Raw genomic sequence first — 19399 nt, 5'->3', positions numbered from 1 at the left:
AATGCAGACTTGGAACTCGCTGGAGGGAGTGGCACAAGTGACTGCAAACAAAGAGCCATGTACCAACCATAATAAGCAAAATCAAACTGTAGACTTGTGGGTGACACAGCTTAGAAACCTGCCCCAAGGAGAAGATTCTGCTAACCAGAAGTACAGTGACCAAGAGCAAAAGAAAAGACAAAGGCACAATGAATCTCATTGAAGACTCCCCTGCAAAAGAGCAAAGTGCTTGGCCAACTTCAGACTTCACTGAGAAAAACATCGAGAAAATGGGTGATACAGAATTTTATAACACTTGTTATAAATCTTATCAACAAGAAGCACATAAAGCAGGCATTCAAGGAATTTAAGGAATATATCACACAGGAAATGAGTCAAATGAAAGCTGATATATCAGAAATGAAGAACACAGTAGAGCAAATTAAAAGTCCAGTGGAGAGTCTCCAAAACAGAATGAAGAAGGCAGAAGAAAAAATCTCACAATTAAAAGATATTTCCTATCATCAGGGGGAAGCAAACAAAAAGCTGGAAGCAGAGCTGGATCAGGGTAAAAAGATTATTCAAGAATTGAAAGACACTATTAAAAGGCCAGATATAAGAGTTATGGGAGTCCCAGAAGATGCAGAAAGAGAAGCTTGGTTTAGAAATGTATTTAATGAAATAATAAAGGAAAATTTCCCTAATCTAGAGAAAGAACTGGGAAACAAGATCCAGGAGGGGCACAGAACTTCCAACAGGCTTGACCAAAAGTGATCTTCACCACAGCACATGATTATCAAGCTCTCTTCAATCAAACATAAGGAAAAGATCCTTGAATGTACACATGAAAAAAATCAACTGACATATAAAGGAATGCCAATTAAACTCACAGGAGACCTCTCACAGGAAATGCTACAGGCCAGAAGAGAATAGAGCAACATATTTCAAATTCTAAAAGCAAAAAGTTGTCATCCCAGGATAACATACCCAGCAAAACTTTCCTTTGTCTTTGAAAATGAAATAAAATTCTTCCACAGTCAAGAAAAATTAAAAAGAATAGGCCTCTTCCAAACTTGCCTTAAAAAGGACACTTCAAGATGTTCTCTTGACAAAGAGGAATAGCACCCACCAAAACCAAAGGCAAATGTGAAGAACATCCCAGTAAAATGACAACAGAAGACTAAATCAATGAACAACCCATTCCTAAAATGAAAGAACCAAATTACCACACATTCATACTAACCCTGAATGGAAATTGCCTAAACTCTTTAATCAAACGTCATAGATTAATAGACTGGATTTAAAAAGAAAACCCATCTATTTGTTGCCTACAGGAGACACATTCCACCAATTTCACCAACAAAGATCAGCGGAAAGTATATCTAATGGATTTTTTTTTAATGTTTCATCTCTTCAAAACACTTTGTTCTGATCAAATTCTTCACTGACTCGTAGATCATACAGTAGCATCATTTTCTTCAAGAAGGTTCTTGATTTTCTTTTTCATTTCTTCAGTGACACATTAGGAACACATACCAGTACACTTTATGGGTGGGATTGGGTGCCTGCTGGGCCAGGCTAAGCTGTAATCCCCACCAGCATTAGCTGGAATTGGGGGGATGGGCCAGGCCAGGCCAGGCCAGGCTACCGCACCCACTGGCAAATGCCAAGGCAAGAGGGCCATGCCAGACTGGGCCGTAGAGCCCAAACAGCACACATGAGAACCAGGAGAAGAGGGAATAAAACTGGTAATGGGAATGTGGAGGGATCCCCTGCTGGACAACCACTCCTACTGGAGAGTATGAGTCGGGATGGGAGCAGACCAGACCAGGCAGGGGCTATAACACCTGTGGGCCTCATATGACCCAGATTAGGGAAAAGTCAGGTGGGCTGACTGTTCCTACTGGTGCAAGCATAAATCAGTGGGTGAGGGTCGGTTGGGCTTTGCCACAGCATCAGCTGACACATGTTGGCACTGGGGGCTAATTCTGTCAAGTTAAACTCCAGAACCACCTGGAGTGGGCATGATCTGGGAGTGGGCATAGCCCAGTAGGGAAATAGTGGGCACCTCCCTCTTGGGTTATCATTCCCACTAAAGAGCATGAAAACTAGAACTGGGGCAGGGATGGCTAGACAGAAAGGCACCCGCCAGCATGTGTGTGGCTGGATAGTGGGGCTGGTTGGGTTGAACTATGCTTCAGTGCCCATTGACATGTATGAGAGCTGAATGGGTTGTGGGACAGACTGGACCAGTCTGCGGTACATACTGGCAAGCACGGGAACCAGGGCAGGGGGCAGGCCCGGTGGGGGTTATTGCTGATCACTCCAAGTAGGCTGCAGCTCCCACTGGTTTGTGTGAGGGCTGAGTGTGTGGTGGGCAGAATCAGGCTGGATTGCAACACCATTGGTTCCTATGGAAACAGAAATGACCCAGCAATTGCAACCATCAGCATATGCATAAGCTTATTGGGGAGACAGACTGTGCTGGACCCTGTACCTGCATGCACACACAAGAATCAGGTCTGGTATCACTTCAAAGTTTCTTTGGGGATCCCTCCAATTGAACTGCTGATCTCAGAACCCCAACCATGAGGAGAAGTGCCGGTTCCATGCTCTGACCATGGAGTGTATGTGTCAAAGCTGAGCCTCAGATGCTCAGACAGAGCAGTGGACAGCATATCCAGGTGCACATGGAGGATATGGCAGTGCATCAGAACCTGCAGAGGACACCTGGTACCACAACAGAAGACAGAGGACAGAACAAATCAATCAACTGCGCCAGCCATGTGTTGGCAGTGAAAATCTGGGCAAACGGAAACTCTAAGGAAAACTATGTCAGCCAGTGGATCCTGGAGAGATTTCATTGTGCCTGGAATGGCAAGATTCACAGCAATTCAGAACTGTCAAACTATCAAAACCACTTCAGCAAGACCCTCAGAGCATGCCCCACATCAGGGATCTGGGATGGGTGAGAGGCTGGGTGGGGTTTCTCCCTTTATCTCCACCCTTCCCCCAGATATAATAATGTGAAAATAATGTGAAAAAATAATGTGAAAGCAATGGTCTTATCCACTTTCCTGTAGCCCTTGACCCTTTGTGCCCTAATCAACTATATATAAAAATTATCAAAATAAAATAACTTTTTAAAAAAGACCTAAGGGATATTGAGACCCAACATTCTTCCCAAGGCCCTGGATTTTCCAAACCAAACTAGTATTTCCCAAAGCAGCAAATGTCCAAATCTCTGCATCATGTCCATGTTTCCCAGCTTTCCTATTCGTTCTTTTAATTTGTGTTTATTTTTAAATTTTTATTCCAGAGACAGAGAAATAGAGAGCAAATCCATCTGTTGACTTAGTCCCCAAATGTTCACAACAGTCAGGGTTGAGTTGGAACCAAAGCCAGGAGCTTGGGCTGCAATCTACAGCTCCCATGTGAAGGGCGGGGACCCATCTACTTGAACCATCACAGGAGCCATCTGGCTGCTGCTGCCTCCCAGGAACTGCACTGGCAGGAAGAGGTCCCAAGCCAGAACCAGGGAACACGCATCCTAACTGCTAAGCTGAATGCCTACCCTTCATCTTCTTTTACTTCATTGCAAAAAGTTGTGCTTCCTGTAGCAAAGGAAGTAGTATGGAGACATGAAAGGAAATGTTTAAGTTTTCTTCTCCACATCTTCCAAAAATCTCACTGAAGTGCTTTGATGACAACATCCCACTCTGCCTCCTTCTGTTCCTCTTACTACACTTGTTCAGAACACAAGCACACCAGAGTCAAATGCACATTATATTTTACAATGCTTCCCCAAGCATGGGTCACCAACATATCCTCTTAGTAGCTGTGCTTTTTTTACATTCTACATTAAGTCTTAGACCACTCCTGAACTCAAAATTAATCTGTTTTTCCTGGGCATTTTGTGTTGGTTTTTGTTTGTTTCTTTGTTTCTATGGTTATAAAAAATACACACTTCAACATCTTTATACTTCTAATCCTATACCCTGGTGATTGTCTCTCTTTGGGTTAGCACTCCCAAAGTGAGTTTACTATGCCAACAGTGTGTGCTTTTATTTTAATAATGTCAAGACTTCTGTCCAGGACCCGGCACAGTAGCTCAAAGGCTAAAATCCTCACCTTGAATGCTCTGGGATCCCATATGGGCATCAGTTCTAATCCCGGCTGCCCCGCTTCCCATCCAGCTTCCTGCTTATGCCCTGGGAAAGCAGTCGAGGATGGCCCAAAACCTTGGAATCTTACACCCAAATGGGAAACCCGTAGGAGGCTCCAGGCTCCTGGCTTTGGATTGGCTCAGCTCCAGCCGTTGTGGCCATTTGGGGAATAAATCAGCAGACGAAAGATCTTCCTCTGTGTCTCCTCCTCTCTATATATCTGACTTTCCAGTGAAAATGAAAATAAATCTTTTTTCAAAAAGGCTTCTGTCCAAAAACATTGCTACTTGCCATATGTGAAAGGGGTGTTTCCCTCCATTCTTGCCAGCTATAGATATTACTGCTATTGTATCCCTATTCTGAAAGGTGGAAAAAAATCTCATTTCACATGCATCTTGTCATTCACTTTCTGGCCAGTTGCATTTCCCCCCTGCATTGTGCCTCTTCACATGCTTTATGAATACTGGTCAGTAGATTTGACTTTTCCCATCAACTTATAGTTCTTTCCTAAGTAAGGCTACAGCATACATATGTTCACATAGTTATTTATATACTTCCTTTTGTATCACTTGCTGCATGACTTTGATTGCAGCATATTTTTGCCATGTAATATATTTTCACCAATATTCACTTCTACCTAGTGACTTCCTTTCCTGTTTTAAAAATCTCCTGGAAAACAAAGTTCCTGAAATAGTTTGCTGTATTTGTTTCAGAATTTGTTGTATAGGCCTTAAACGACGACAGCACAAGATCTAACTTTGCCTTCCTCTGGATCAAGAGTGGGCTATGGGAGCATCTTGATTGAGCAAGACATCCTTTTCCCACTGGGCTAACAGTGTCACGGATAAGATTCCCATTCTGTCCACCCATGTCACACTTGACCTTGCTCGTCATAAAGTATAAGGGCACTTCCTAAAGCTCACGAAACATGTGGCCCTTTGAGATACCAGTTGAGCAGCCCATGTCCCATAGGGAAGTATCCGGGCTTGAGTCCTAGCACCACCTCCCAATTCCAGCTTCCTGGTAATCAGACACTGAGAAGCAATAAATGATGGTTCAGTTCACTGGGCACAGCCACCCAAATGGGAGACTTGGATTGCGTTTATGACTGGCCCAGCCTGGACTGCTGTGAGCATTTGTTGCGTGAACCGGAAGCTGAATACACTTGCTCTCTGTCTTTCATTCTCTCAAATAAATACATAAAATTAATTATTAAAGAGCTTTATGGGAAATGTAATCTGAAGACAAGTTTATTTGAGGTCAGTCATTTTTTAAATCTATGCATAGTTTTATCCTAATACATATTCTTCATGAGGTCTTTTTTGATGACTCTACGTATGAATGAGTTTCAAAAACTTCTTGCACCTGCGGCGGGTGTGTAGCCTGGTGATGAAGATGCCGCCATCCCACGTTGGAGTGGCTCAATCCAGTTCCCAGCTCTGACTGCTGACTACACTCCTGCCTCACACCCAGCCCAGTTTCAGCCACTGAGGGCACAGGGCAGTGGAGCAGTCGGTGAGAACACTCTCTCTTTCTGTAATGAATTCTTCAAGAATGTATAATTGCACCAAAATAGACTTATCTTAGAATTCCACCTGGTACTAATTCATGCTAAGGTGCTTGGATATTTTATTTGCCAGGCTCTTTCAGGATATCTTTTTTTTTTTTCTTCAGTCCTATCTTCTTTGGTTAATTACATTTTCCTACTGGTTTGGAAGTTATGCATTCTACTCTTACTCATGTTGTAATAACCTCTCTTCTATTAAAACCTGCCTTTTTTATTGTTTTGAGAACACATGTGCAACTATATTTTGACCTGTAAAATATATGTGTCTCAATGTACTCTTATATTCTTCCTTCCCACCTCCGAATGTCTGCAGTCCTATTGAGGTGATTGTCCTTGCTGTGGGTTCCCTAGAGAATTCTTTACTTGCTCACATGTATTCATTTCTCTTTTGCCAAAAGAATGCTTCCTCAAACACTATCTTCACCAAGAGTTTTTATCTGATGAATCCCCCTGAAACAGTTTACAAGATATGTTTAAATTTCTGTTTTAATGAAATATAAATTCCCTATTCAAGACATTTTCTTAGAATGTTTTGCAACCCTCCCCCTCTGTCATGCTCAGCTTAGTTTGAATGTCTTCTTAATAGATTAGTTTGATCTATGATCTAGCACACTAATCCAGTCTTTGGTAAATGTGTTGATGCCAACATCCAGAATTTATAACTACAAATTACTCTTTGTAATCATTATTTCACATTTTAGTATCTTTATATTTGAACAAATTTGCCAGGCTTTTTTTGGAAATGGACTAACAGAGAGAGCTTGCATTCACTTGTACATTCTGCAGATTTTCACAGCAACCAGGGCTGGGCTGGACTGAAGCCAGGAGCCCTTAGATGTGGGCATCTTAGGTAGTGATTTAGGTTCTGCAACGTCCACCTCAGGCACGCTTGTGAGGCTGGTCCTCCTGGTGCCCTAGCAGAAGAACTTTGCTAACTTTCTTGATTGGTGCTTCTCTCCTCAGAATCTTATTGCATTTTCCCTTGAACTCCCAGTGCCTGTGGTGAGTGAGGGCCATCTTCGCTGTGTGTGCAAACAGAGAAGGGAAGGAAGCATGGGCAGTTCTGTGCACCTATTTTAAAATTTAGGAATTGTTCTAATCTAGCATGGTAAAACACACAGACACATCAATGGCTGTCATGGAGGTAGAAGTTTTTGTTCAGAGTTCCCTGGCAGCAGGAGCCACAGCACAGAGCCACACGGGGAAGCCCCAGGTAGACCTGGAGGCAGCAAGAGCCCAGGGAATGCTCCACTCCAAGCCTGCACTGTGGCTGCAGTGGGAATGGCGGGTGAGGTAGGGTAAATAGCCCCAGGAACCAGCCAAACCTGGGAAGGGCAGCCTCTCCCTAGTCAGCAGATGTCAGAGTATCAAAAACATAGAATTAAGCAAACACTGTTAATATCCCTCCTGGCTCAAAAGTTCAAGGTTAGAGTGGGTGGTCTCAGCAGAGGGCAAGTTTTGCATGTTCTCCCACTGTGGTTGGTTGGTTGGTTGGTTGGGCACTTGGCTCATTGATTGGTTTTCAATCCATGTTTCTCTGGCACAAACTTAAAGCATAGTTCATTCCTATAAAATATTTTTTTATTCAAAAAGAATAATCATTGAGTTGTGTGTGTGTGTTTAACTCTCATTTTAGTGGCAAATACAAAAGGCTTCTGAGATATAACCTTGGATTCAAAACTAACCCAGCACAAAGTCAAGGTCTCTGCTTCTTCAGCTGTCATAAAATGTTCCACTGATGCTATCTGACCACTGCTTTTGCAAGTGGGAATGTAGGGAATGTCTGGTGTTGGGGAAGGTGCAGGCTGGGCTACCCAAGGAGCATCCAGCTGAGTGTGTACCTGACCTGTGACTAGGTTAGTCTGCAATGAGGTGAGCATCCGCATGACCCAGAGAGCAGACTCATGGATTTTCCATGAGGTTCAGACAATCCTCACATCCCAACACCACTAGTCATGCTTTCCAGAGCCAAAAAGAAGATCGTAATATTATCAACATGGCTGCACCAAGGGAAAGTTGTTCTTAACGTCACGTGTTTATAATTTCTTGTATTTTGTTCAATATCAGCCATTAAATGTGGAGCTTTTAAAGACAGCTGTTTTTTTGTGTTTTTACAGCATTGAGGAAACAAAACATCTGTGTTTTTGTTTTCAATTCTTTTTTTGAGAAATGTAGATTTTTTGCAGACATAATTTTAATCCACTCTATAATCACAATGTTAATACATGGCTAACTATAATGTTCAACAAGTAAAAATTAAGAACACCACAATTCACAAGCTATCCATTTCATTCATATACATTATTTTGAATTCTATATTAACTACCACATATCACAGAAAACATATGCTGTTTATCTTTTTGAAACCAGCTTATTTCACTAAGCATATTGGTTTCCAGTTGCATCCATTTTGTTGAAAAAAACAGGGTTTTATTCTTTTTTATGGGCTAGTGGTAGTCTATAGTGTTTATATACACCACAATGTATTTATCCAGTCAATAATTGATGAACATCTGGCTTAATTCCATATCTAAGATGTTGTAAATTGAGATACAATAAACATGGGGGTACAGATAACTCTCATCTGATGATTTAACTTCATATGGGTAAATTCCCAGGAGTGGGATGGCTGGGTCATATGGGAGGTCTATTTTCAGATCTCAGGAATCTCTACACCGTCTTCCACAGTAGTTGTGCTAGATTAAGTTCCTGCCAACAGTGGATTAGGTTACTCTTTTCTCCGCATCCTCACAAGCATTCTGGGGTGAAGGTGGGCAATAGCCACTCTAACTGTGGTAAAGTATGAAATCAACTCCCTAGCAAGATAGTCCCTGATCCTTCTGAGGAATGTTGTTCTGAATCTCTCCTTCGTATTGGAAGGACCAAGAAGAGTTAGATGAGAGAAGAGCATCATTTTGAGGATGCTGTGACAGCCAGGTGAAAGAGAGGCACGTATGACAGATTCATCTCTGTGTCCTGGGGCCATTCACATGTGATGCATTTATCAGAGTAACTTTTGCAAACCACCTATCTTAAAGTCTGAGCCATGGCACCATCGTGATGCAGCAGGTTAAGCCACCATTTGTTACATTAGTGACCTATATCAAAGATCTGGTTCAAGTCCTGGCTACTATGCTTCCAACATAGTGTCCTGTTAATACACCTAGGAAAAACAGCACAAGGTGGTTCAAGTACTTGTGTCCCTGACACCCATGTGGATGACCAGGATGGAGTTCCTGGCTCCTGGCTCCTGGCTCCTGGCTCCTGGCTCCTGGCTCCTGGCTTCAGCCTAGCTCCAACTGGCTGTTGCAGCCATTCAGGGAGTGTATCAGTGAAAGATCTGCTTCTATTTTCCATCTTCCCCCTCCTTCTTCTTCTCTTCTCCCGCCCCCTTTCCTTCTCCCTTTCTCTAACTCTGACGTTCAAATAAATAATCAAATATTTTTAAAGACCTAAAACAAGCCCAGTGCCCTTTGACTGTGCTAGTGTGCACTTGTACACTGAAGTTGTGCCTCACCCCTTTCTAAGTGGTTTTGTGACCCTAAGTGACGAAGCAGCACACATCAATGGTCATAACATTAGTCTAGGAACAGAAATGCCTGTAGGATTGCAAAAGCTTATAAAACGAAAGGGCTTGTTCAGGGAAAATATGAGTGTTGGATATTACACGTGCAGGGTATGTGTGTACATGTGTGTGCACGTATTTACACCTATGTATATGAATATTTACATGTATTCTCTACCATTTCTTCGGTGTACAGATATGCATGTAGTGTGCACAAATGTGTAGTGTGTAATGTGCCATAAACGTGTGTGTCCATGTGGGTAGTCCATTGTCTAGTGTGTTTGTTTATATGTGTATGTGTATATGCACGTACATAAGTATATATTACATAGTGTGCTTACATATATGTGTGTAAATTAACATTTAACAAGTATTTGCCTAGTGAATACACATGTGTGTGCTCTTGTATATATTGTATACATGCACCTACACTTGTGTGTATGAGTGTACATGTGATGTGCATGCACGCACGGCATATGCATGACAGCCATGTGTGGTGTGTGGTATGTGTGCTCTGTGTTATGTGTACATGCAATGTGCATGTGATGTTCATTGCATGTCCCACAGAGCCACACTCATGTCCACTCAGTTCCTGTGGCTGTCTTCTTTTCCTCCATCCAGAAAAGCGGCTTTCCCGGGGAATTTCCCACGCCAGTTCAGCCATCGTCTCCTTGGCCCGGTCCCACGTAGCAAGCGAATGCAACAGTGAACAGTTTCCCCTGGAGATGCCGATCTACACGTTCCAGCTGCCAGACTTGAGTGTTTACAGCGAGGACTTCCGGAGCTTCATCGAACGCGACTTGATTGAGCAGGCAACCATGGTAGCTTTGGAGCAGGCAGGTGAGTTGCTGCTGCTCACAGGCTCCTGTCTGTCATTTCCCCTTTCCAACTCCTTCATGAGCTATTAGCAAAAGATCAGGCAGACCTGGGCTGTACTGGAAAGCAGGAGATCTCCGTCCCTTCCTATGGCCATGGGTCAGTTGTGGAACCTCTGTTTTCCTGTCTGCAAAAATGAAGACAACCAATGGCCACCTGCCACAGCCTTGGGAGTCCTAACACCGCATGGCATTTCCCTGCCCTCCCAGCCCTTCTGGTCTCCAGGCTGAGAAAATTCAAAACCCTGCCCCAGTCTTGAGGAGCAAACTATTTCCCCTCTGCCTAAAGGAGAAATAAGGAGGTCAGAATACATATCTGAAACAGATGTGGTCCTCCCCAAGAGAAGCAGTGCAGGCTTGTGCATGTACCAATGTTTCAAGAAACAGCGGGTCGCATATACAGTGGTGAAATCCTGAGGTCAGATCACCTCCTGTCCTAACAGTTTCTTTCTTTCTGTAAATGCACCTCATTATGTTGACACCATGACAAACTTGCCTAATGATGCAGTTCTCAGAATGTGTCCTTGTGGCTAAGCACTACGTGATTGTACCTATTTTACTCAGAAATATTGGTGTTTAAATGTATTGCAAAGTCCTCTGATCAGGGGCTCTTCAGACACGCCTGCACGTGACTCTGTGCCTACTTCTCATGCCCACTGGGTACCTGCCAGCAAGGCCCCTGCAGCAGTGTGGGCTGACAGCAGATATGCAGTCCAGTTCTCAGCCAGTGAGAATGCAGGGCACCTTCCCAGCTGCTGGGCAGCGGAGCTTCTGTTCCATGGCAAAAGAGAAGGTTCTGGTGATTGGTCTGACCCTGATCCTTCCAGGGTTCTGGAAGGAAAGAAAATGGCCGAAATTAGTGAGGTGAGGGAATTCTGCAAAGGGTTGTCTGCTAAAGAATGGGAGGGAAGGACACCATGCCTGGACCTAGTACTCGCAAGGACAGATCCTTGATCCCAACAGAGAGTGAGTGGCTTTGGAAAGGGGAAAGATGCCAGAGACATAAACCCTGTGAGCACATCCTGCTTCACCATCTGGGTGCTTTTGCTAGCAGGGAGCAGAGAGCTTACTGGTGGGGCCTATGCAGCCCACCCTTGGTGCAGAACTGCATGCAGAAGCATAAAGCACTTGTTCTTTGAGCAGGTGGGAAGCATCCAGAAAGTGGTGAGTCAGGCATGCTGGCCAGAACTGAGCGTCTGGGCACTCACACTTGTTCCATGCCATTGCTTTGAGGACCTTGCTTATCCACCTGTTCCAAGAGGGAAGACATAGTGGCATGTGATTAAAGGAAGGGACAGTAGTTAGTGTGGCCTGATCTGTGTGGGGCAGCCTGTGTGGTCAACCACAGTGACTCAGAGGAGTTGCCCTACCAGTAGTGAGCTTTATTTTTTTTTTAAGATTTATTTGTTTGTATTGGAAAGTCAGATATATAGAGAGGAGGGGAGACAGATGGGAAGATCTTCATCCACTAATTCACTCCCCAAGTGGCCTCAATTGCTGGTGCTGGACCAATCCAAAGACAGGAACCTCCTCCAGGTCTCCAATGTGGGTACAGGATCCCAAGACTTTGGGCCATCCTCTACTACTTTCCCAGGCCACAAGCAGAGAGTTGGCTAGGAAGCAGGCCGTCAGCACACGAACCGCTGACCATATTGGATCCCGGTGTGTGCAAGGCAAGGACTTTAACCACTAGTCTACCATGCTGGGCCCAATGTGCTTCATTGTAGAGCAGGATCTCTGTCCAGATGCAAGCCCAGCCATCAGAAACAACTGTCACCCAGAGCCAGCTTACCTGACTCACCTCGATGCCGTGGACTGAGCCACATAGAGCAGTCCCCCATGGATTAACCATGATCCAAACCATGCACACACATGGTGGGGGCTGGTTGCTTCAAAGATGCCCCCCTGGGATTCACACAAGATATTTTAAATGAAAATTGCAATTCATAGAGAAATAGTGTCGGCTGAGAAAGAAGGATATTTCACTTACTTTGTGTTGAATGCAACAGCAGCTCAAACCCTTGTGAAGTGTGGCACTGATGAGAGCTAATAGCAATGGGCCCCTGATTCATGTGAATCCTTGATGAAGTTAAATGACATGGACAAGGATTGCAATTCACAAGTTTTAAATAACTGATTGTAGTGAATGGTGATTGTCGCTCTATTTTATTATTGGTTATGATCATTACTGTCCTACTTCTTTAATTTACAAATTAAGCTTTATCATAGGCTTGGGTGAGCACCAGTATGGGAAAAGTATGGGCCAACCCCATGTGATGGAATTTGTACAGTCCAGAGATGGGCATGCTCTGGGCACACAAGGAAACTCTTGTAGGACCTGTCAACATCTACCATTCATGTTTTATATTCCAGGTTTTACTGACTTCATCTGGCCTTGGGAGACACCTTTCAAAAACAGTCCATGTTCAGGCAGAGAAACCTGAGGCGGGATCCAGGCAGACCCAAGGCCCCTGGTCCCAGGCAGCAGTGAGGAAGCTCTGGCCTCTGACTGTCCTGGGCAGGCCTTGGGGGAAGCCACTGTGCTGCTCCCCAGGGAGAGGTCACATCCCAGGCATCCTAGGAGTCAGTGGGTTCCATGTCCCTCACCCTGAGCCACAATCTGAGCTGAGAGAGTACAAACCTGACCCCCTTATAATTCTGCAAACCCTTTTCTCCATGTCAGGCAGAATCTTGGGCTGGGTTGTCTTTCAGGCCCCAAAATGGGCTCAGACTCTGTGGGTACCCCCAGCTGCTATGAGGTAGGCCTCCTCAAATGCCCAACTCCATCTGGACAGAGCTGGAGCAGCTCCTTGCCCCCAGGCATTCCTTGGGCCTCTGCTGCTACTGTCTGTACAGGAGACCAAGCTGCCTGAGGACCCCACTCTGTATTGCCCATATAAGGTCTAAATTCCCCACTCCAAAAGTCCCATACTCGGTGTCATTATGAATAAGCTGGTTTGTAAAAGATGTATTTGTCTGTTCATTCATTGAGAGGCAGCATTACAGAGCCAGAATCCCTAGTTTTTGCCAGTTGCTCATCACCATTGTATCCACAGCACGGTCCTCAGCAAACCTCCCACCAGGGAAGCATAGTTCAGGCCCTAAAGCAGGTTGGCTGTGGTCATCTGATCATGAACACAGAACAAGTGACACCTGTATTAATCTTTATATTTTATCTCCATAGAGTGATATTTACTTTTTTTCATTTATATTTTTTGTTATTGCTATAAAGTGTATTTATTCTGACCAGTGCAGTTGGCCAACTTCTCAGGCCTACTGCAATGGCACATTCATGTAGTGAGCACATATGGAGCACCTACCATGTGCCAGACATTATCATTTGGACCAAGGTGAGGAGCACAATGTCCTAGCCCACAAGGAGCTCCTAGGACATTAAAGGGGACAAACCCAGAGCAAAGCATCACTGTGGCATAAAAGGAGCTCATGGAAACACACGCAAGACACAGCAATACCTGGAGAGGGGGCTAGAGGGTGGAGGTGTACAGAGACAGTGGAGGGAAGCACTTGGCCTTGTGTAAGGCCAGAATGTCCTCATCTTAGAGAACTGTCACGTTTTGCTTTCCTTAATCCAAGTGTCTTAGTAAGCAATGAGCAAAATGACATCTTATCTTAAACTGCTGTGCCCATCTGTTACAAGATATAATGCGTTCCTCCCATCATCACATATGAGTCAGAAAGAGGCCTGTGGCTCAGCAGAGTCCACCTAAATGACTAAGAGCTCCTCACGCCTGACACCAACAGCCCTCCTGCACAGTGCCCACCTGTGATCTCCCCTCTAAGCAACCTTGGACCTGTGAGATATAATGCCAAGTCTCCAGGTCTTTTCCTTGTGCTTAAGTGATTACAGAGGAGACGCAAATGAGCACTCTGCCAGAGCAGGAATAGAAACCTTCTGGAAACTTTCCCATCTCACTCCGTGTGTGACGAAGGCCTTTGTCCTGAATAGCCCATTCTGAGGTCAGTCGGGGGCATCTGAGCAGCGCTAGACCATGTGGAGTTCTCATGAGGCTGGAAAGTGCTGGCACTTCTCATGGCTGTGTTGCCTTCCCAGGTGGTCCCTCCTAATTTTCAACCCTGTAGATGCTTTCAGATAAGAGTCTTGATTCTGGAAGACAGCTTTAATCAGTTCACTATCAAACAAAGTGCCTTGTCCTGAATAGTAACCTAACAATGGGAAAGACATTCCATCAGAGCAGAAGGTCCAACCACACCCAAGGGGAGAGGCTTAAGTGGCTGTATCACGTAGGAGGTGTACATCATAGGATCTCGTAAGAGTCTGCCCACACAAACACATTGTGATTTGCAGTATGAAAATTGTGCCCCACTAAAAGATCCACAATGAAAGATTAAATTAAACTGAAGATGCTGTGGTCCTAGGGGCTCCGCTGCTGTCCAGCTCTCTGCTCCAACACCTAGGAAAGCCATAAAGGATGGTCCAAGTGCATGGGCCCTTGCCACCCACGTGGAAGACCTGGACGGCTTCCCAGGCTCCCAGCTTCAGCCTGGCCCAGCTCCAGCTGTTGCAGCCATCTCAGACATGAGCTAGTTGATGAAAGATCACTCTGTCTCTCTTGCTCTCTCAGTAACTCTGCATTTCAAATAAATGAATAAATTTTTTTCTCTCTTTTTTTTTGATTATTAATTACATTGCATTATGTGACACAGTTTCATAGGCTCTGGAATTCCCCCAACCGCTCCCCATACCCTCCCCCCATGGTGGATTCCTCTACCTTGTTGCAGTATTACAGTTCAAATTCAGACAAGATTCTTTCATTGCAAGCATATACCAAGCATAGAATCCAGCATCTTATTGTCCAGATAAATTCAACAGTTTCTTGGGGAGACCATCTCTGGTCTGAAGGCAGAGCTGGCAGAATATCATCCCGACCAATTAAAAGCCCCAACATAACATCAGCAACAATTTACAACATTATGGAATTATTTGACATGGTATTGAGTAACCAATATATTTTTTAAAAATGCAAGTTCTTAACCACATGCTGTGACTACTTCATTGACATCTCAATTTTAGTTTATATACAACCAGTATACACCTTAAAATGGCTATGGGGTACTATTCAGCTGTCTCGGGTCTATTTTCATTTTAGTATTTAGCAGTTTATGGTGTTGAAGCATAATTTTGCTGAACTTGGCAGATTTTAGAATAGTCTAAACTGGCTTATAACTCTAACAAGACATATGTCAACAGTTGAGGTGCGGAACAGTTTTAGGAGGGATGTGCAGAGAAATCCTCAATACCCTAGTGAGGAGTAACTAATCTTTGTGTCCTATCTAGTAAGGTATATGTGAATCCACGCGGACCATTTCCTGTCTGGTTCTATGCTTTCCTTGTTGTTCTCTGTCTATCTATTCTAATTTTTTTGTTGTTGTTCTTGTTTTTTGGAGGGTGCCTCCGGAGCAACCCTGATGGTCATTGCAACAAAGGGTGGGGAATCAAAGTTGGAACTAAGTAAGGACCAGAGAAAGCTCTCTCCCTGGTCCCAAAGGAAGTTGACTGTTCTGTTTCTGTGGACCGCTCAGGGCTCCTGGCAGTTGTTCCAATGACCTTAGATCCTGCGAGGAAGGATTTGGGCTTCTTCCATCCCATGTGGTAGATCCAAATGGGAGTGGGTGACCTCAGAGTTCTCTGCCTATGAAGGCACTCCAATTCCCTGTGGTCTCCTTGGTAGTTGGGATGTAGTCCTTGGTGCCCCGTACTGATAGTCCTTGGTGAGGATCTGGAAGTCTCCAGGGTTGGGATACAAGCCTCCTCCTGTCCCCCTGCTCCACTCTGGGGGCCCCCCTGCTCTGTGCATATGACTTCCTGGTAATAGGTTGTCAGGATTGCTCTTGATTCCCCCTGTATGTCTTTGTAGTTTTACTGTTGTCTAATGCTGATTGTTTAGCATTGTAGATAGAAATAAGCAATGTGAGATTAAAGTATGCTTTAGTGGCAATTTATGCTCACAGCTTTATGACTTAGCCTGTATTTGTAGGCTCAGTAAGCACCCAAGGTGCCCCCACAGATGTTTAAGACCTATTCTGTTGCATTTTATGAAAAATGGTTTGGGAAAATGCTTGAAATCTTGTTTCCCAGCACATTCATCATTGTATCTTTTCTGTTGCCTGCTTCTCAGGCAGCAGCGGCCACTAGCTGTCTTCTCCCCCACAGCAGTCACAGAGCTAGACCCAGTACCCTTTTCTGCTAACTCGTGGAAACATAACATACATATGGGAAAGTGCGCAGGCCATGCAGTGCACACAATAACACCTTCCGTCACAGGGCCTCAGGCATTCTGCCTACTGCAGTTTTTCATGAACAAGTTCTAATTCTTTCTCCTAATAGTAAGCTTGTGTGATTTGTCCGCATAGTTAGGTGGAATTACAATTTGTCTTCATTACATTGTGTTGCAAAGAATGCATATACTACAAAGCATTTACCTGTTTTCTTGTGGACAGGCATTGGTGTCTTAACTCAAGTTAAAATAGCAAAATACCATACGTGGTTCTGGGGCAGGAAATCCCAGACCAAGGTGTTAGCCTGCTTGGTTCCTGGTTCCTCAGTGTGTGGATGGGATGGGGTGCAAGTCTAGGAGTGGTGCCTCTTATAAGTACACGGATCCCATACAGTCAGGGGACCCAGCTAGTCTACAACATCTGAGCTGTTCCCAATTTTTGATCAGTGTTGCTGTGTGGACATTCTTATATGTGTTTTCAGTGGGAACACATTCAGTGAACATTTCTGGAGATCCTGGACTTCCACGTGATGTTACCTGATCATTACATTTGAATTTTAGAAAAATTCAACTTGGTACCAGTTTTTTCTTTCGCTCTTGACAGTTCCAGTTGCTCCGTTTTTTAGTTTTGCTTTGTTCTTGTATGCTTGGCATTATGATGAAAGTGTAGTAATGTTCACGTGGTGGTTAATTTGTATTATCTAATGACTAATAAAACATATTTTTCATGTCCCTGGCCACCTGAGTGACCTCCCATTGGGTGCCTGTTCTGGTTCTTAGCCCATTCTGATGTTAGTTGATTTGATTGGTTTGTGGGAATTTAATTTCTTTCACCTTCTGTTTTTTAGGGTTTTTTTATTATTTTATTTTGATGATCTTTACATAGTTGATTAGAGTGCAAATGGTCAGAGGCTACAGGACTGTGGGTAAGCCCGCTGTCCCCACATTCTCTTTTCCTTCCTGTGTCTGGGTCTTACACTTTCTTAATGTGGGTTTTGTCAAAGGTGCCGATATCTTCATTCCCTCTGTCGGTTGCCTTTTCACCTTCTGAAGAGAATATCTTAACTAAAACATTCAATTTTCCATTTTTCCCTCTACATTGAGAGCTTCTGTTTGAGTGCAAGATCTCTTTGCCAAATTCCTAGTGATATTTTTCTGCTGTTCCTGTTTAACTCTACAGTCTACCCAGATAGAATGTTCCTCTTTGTAAGTGCTGGAAGTCTATTTTCTCACATTTTATCAACCTGACCTGATACCATTTATTAAAACTCTCTTTTCTTAAAAAAAAAAAAAAAAAAAAAAAACTTTTCTCTATTATCGGCAAGATAACCTTTGATATAAAGCAGGTGACTCTGTATAACAGTGGTCGGCTTCAGCACTCTGCCAGTTAATTACCTATCCTTGGCACAACATGAGCATGAGCAGGCTTTGTCACACTGTGTCATCCTCTGGATTTGGCTTCTTAACATTTGTCATCACTGTCATCAGCTTTTGTACTTCCATATAAATTAACCTACATGGGATCTATATAAGTTAATTCCACATAGATGTATCTTTGGATCAGTTGGAAGATACTTAATCTTGACAATGTTAAGTCTTCCAATCCAAGGAAGTAGTATGTTCCTTAATTCCTCTTAGAAATATTTTGTGATTGTCAAAGGAAAGGACTTGAATATAATTCTTCAGATTTATCTGAATGCTTTTAAGATTTTTTGATATTGTAAACAATACATATTTTTGTAATTAATTTAATTTTTTTTTTTGGAAAGTCAGATATATACAGAGAGGAGACACAGAGAGAAATATCTTGCATCCAACGATTCACTCCCCAAACGGCCGCAATGGCTGGAGCTGAGTCAATCCAAAACCAGGAGCTTCTTCTAGGTCTCCCACATGGGTGCAGGGTCCCAAGACTTTGGACCATCCTTGACTGCTTTCCCAGGCCACAAATAGCTAGATGGAAAGTGGAGCTGCCAGGATTAGAACCAGCACAAATATGGGATCCCGGCGTGTTCAAGGCGAAGATTTTAGCCCCTAGTCCATGGCACCAGGCCCAACAATATATTTTTAAAGTGCCAACTACAACTCAGAGAAATTCAGTTTATTTTTATCGATTGGTCTAACGTTTTAGAACCTTGCTAAATTCATTTATAAATCCTAATAGTTCAAAGCTTTTTTCAGCCTCTAGGTTCACAGTCTGTAAAGTACAAAGAATAAGAGTGTTTTTGCTTTTTTCCAATCCTGGCGGGTATGCCTAGTTTCTCTGCCAGCTGCAGACTTGTCCAGTGGAAACTTTAATTGAAGAAGTAACAGCAGACATCCTTGAGTAGTTTCTGATCTCAGAGGGAGGCATTCACAACTTTATCATGATATATGGTGTGAGCTGTAGGATTTTTTGGAAATACTCTATTTTGGATTCAGGCAGTTACCTTCCACTTCTGGTTTGCTGAGTTTTTGTCTTCCACAAATGATGTTTTAAAAAAAAGAAGACGAAAAAGAAGAAGAAGGAGGAGCAATGTGGAGCAGTGTAGCCAAAAATCACTGGAGCAGTGTGGACTCTAATTGGGCAAGAATGTTAAGAAGTTAGTTAGCTTATACAGGGCTGGTACCTTGAGTAATGTTAAAACTATGTCATCAGACAGAGTCAAATTTAGAATTGTTTTGCCATCCCAGGATGGTCTAACTTTAGTTTCGTTTGGGGCACAGGCTCTATGGCCCTGAATTCTTTTTCCGCTGCTCTAAAAAATAACCATTATTTAACTTTGTATTTAACAGTTCTTCCTGGGTTTTGCATGGCATGTAAGGTCTCTATTACAAATTTATTCTCTGTCTCCCTCCCGTATCTCCCATACACACATCTCAGCCTGGCCAAAATGTACTGAGTTCTGATCTGTAGCATGCCTTTTCCTCCCACTTTGGAATTATTTACCATTCCTTTTCTAACTTCCAAAAATCATAGCTTCATTCATTAATTTTTTTATAAATTTTTA

At 43.5% G+C, this 19399-nt stretch overlaps 1 protein-coding gene across 2 annotated transcripts in view; it reads left to right on the top strand.

The window, feature by feature from the left end:
• Positions 1 to 19399, top strand: part of OTUD7A (OTU deubiquitinase 7A) — a 112959-nt gene that overhangs the window by 57438 nt on the left and 36122 nt on the right. For both annotated transcript variants that reach the window (XM_040969742.1, XM_040969744.1), the window contains one exon: positions 9899 to 10117. In XM_040969742.1, coding sequence (XP_040825676.1) covers positions 9899 to 10117 — 219 coding nt within the window. The remainder of the gene's footprint in view (positions 1 to 9898; positions 10118 to 19399) is intronic.

Source organism: Ochotona curzoniae, unplaced genomic scaffold, assembly GCF_017591425.1.
Source record: "Ochotona curzoniae isolate NIBS_2020 unplaced genomic scaffold, NIBS_Ocur_1.0 scaffold_4701, whole genome shotgun sequence".
Lineage (NCBI taxonomy): Eukaryota > Metazoa > Chordata > Mammalia > Lagomorpha > Ochotonidae > Ochotona > Ochotona curzoniae.
The sequence above is the reverse complement of the archived record's forward strand: the minus strand, read 5'-3'. Positions and strand labels throughout refer to the sequence as shown.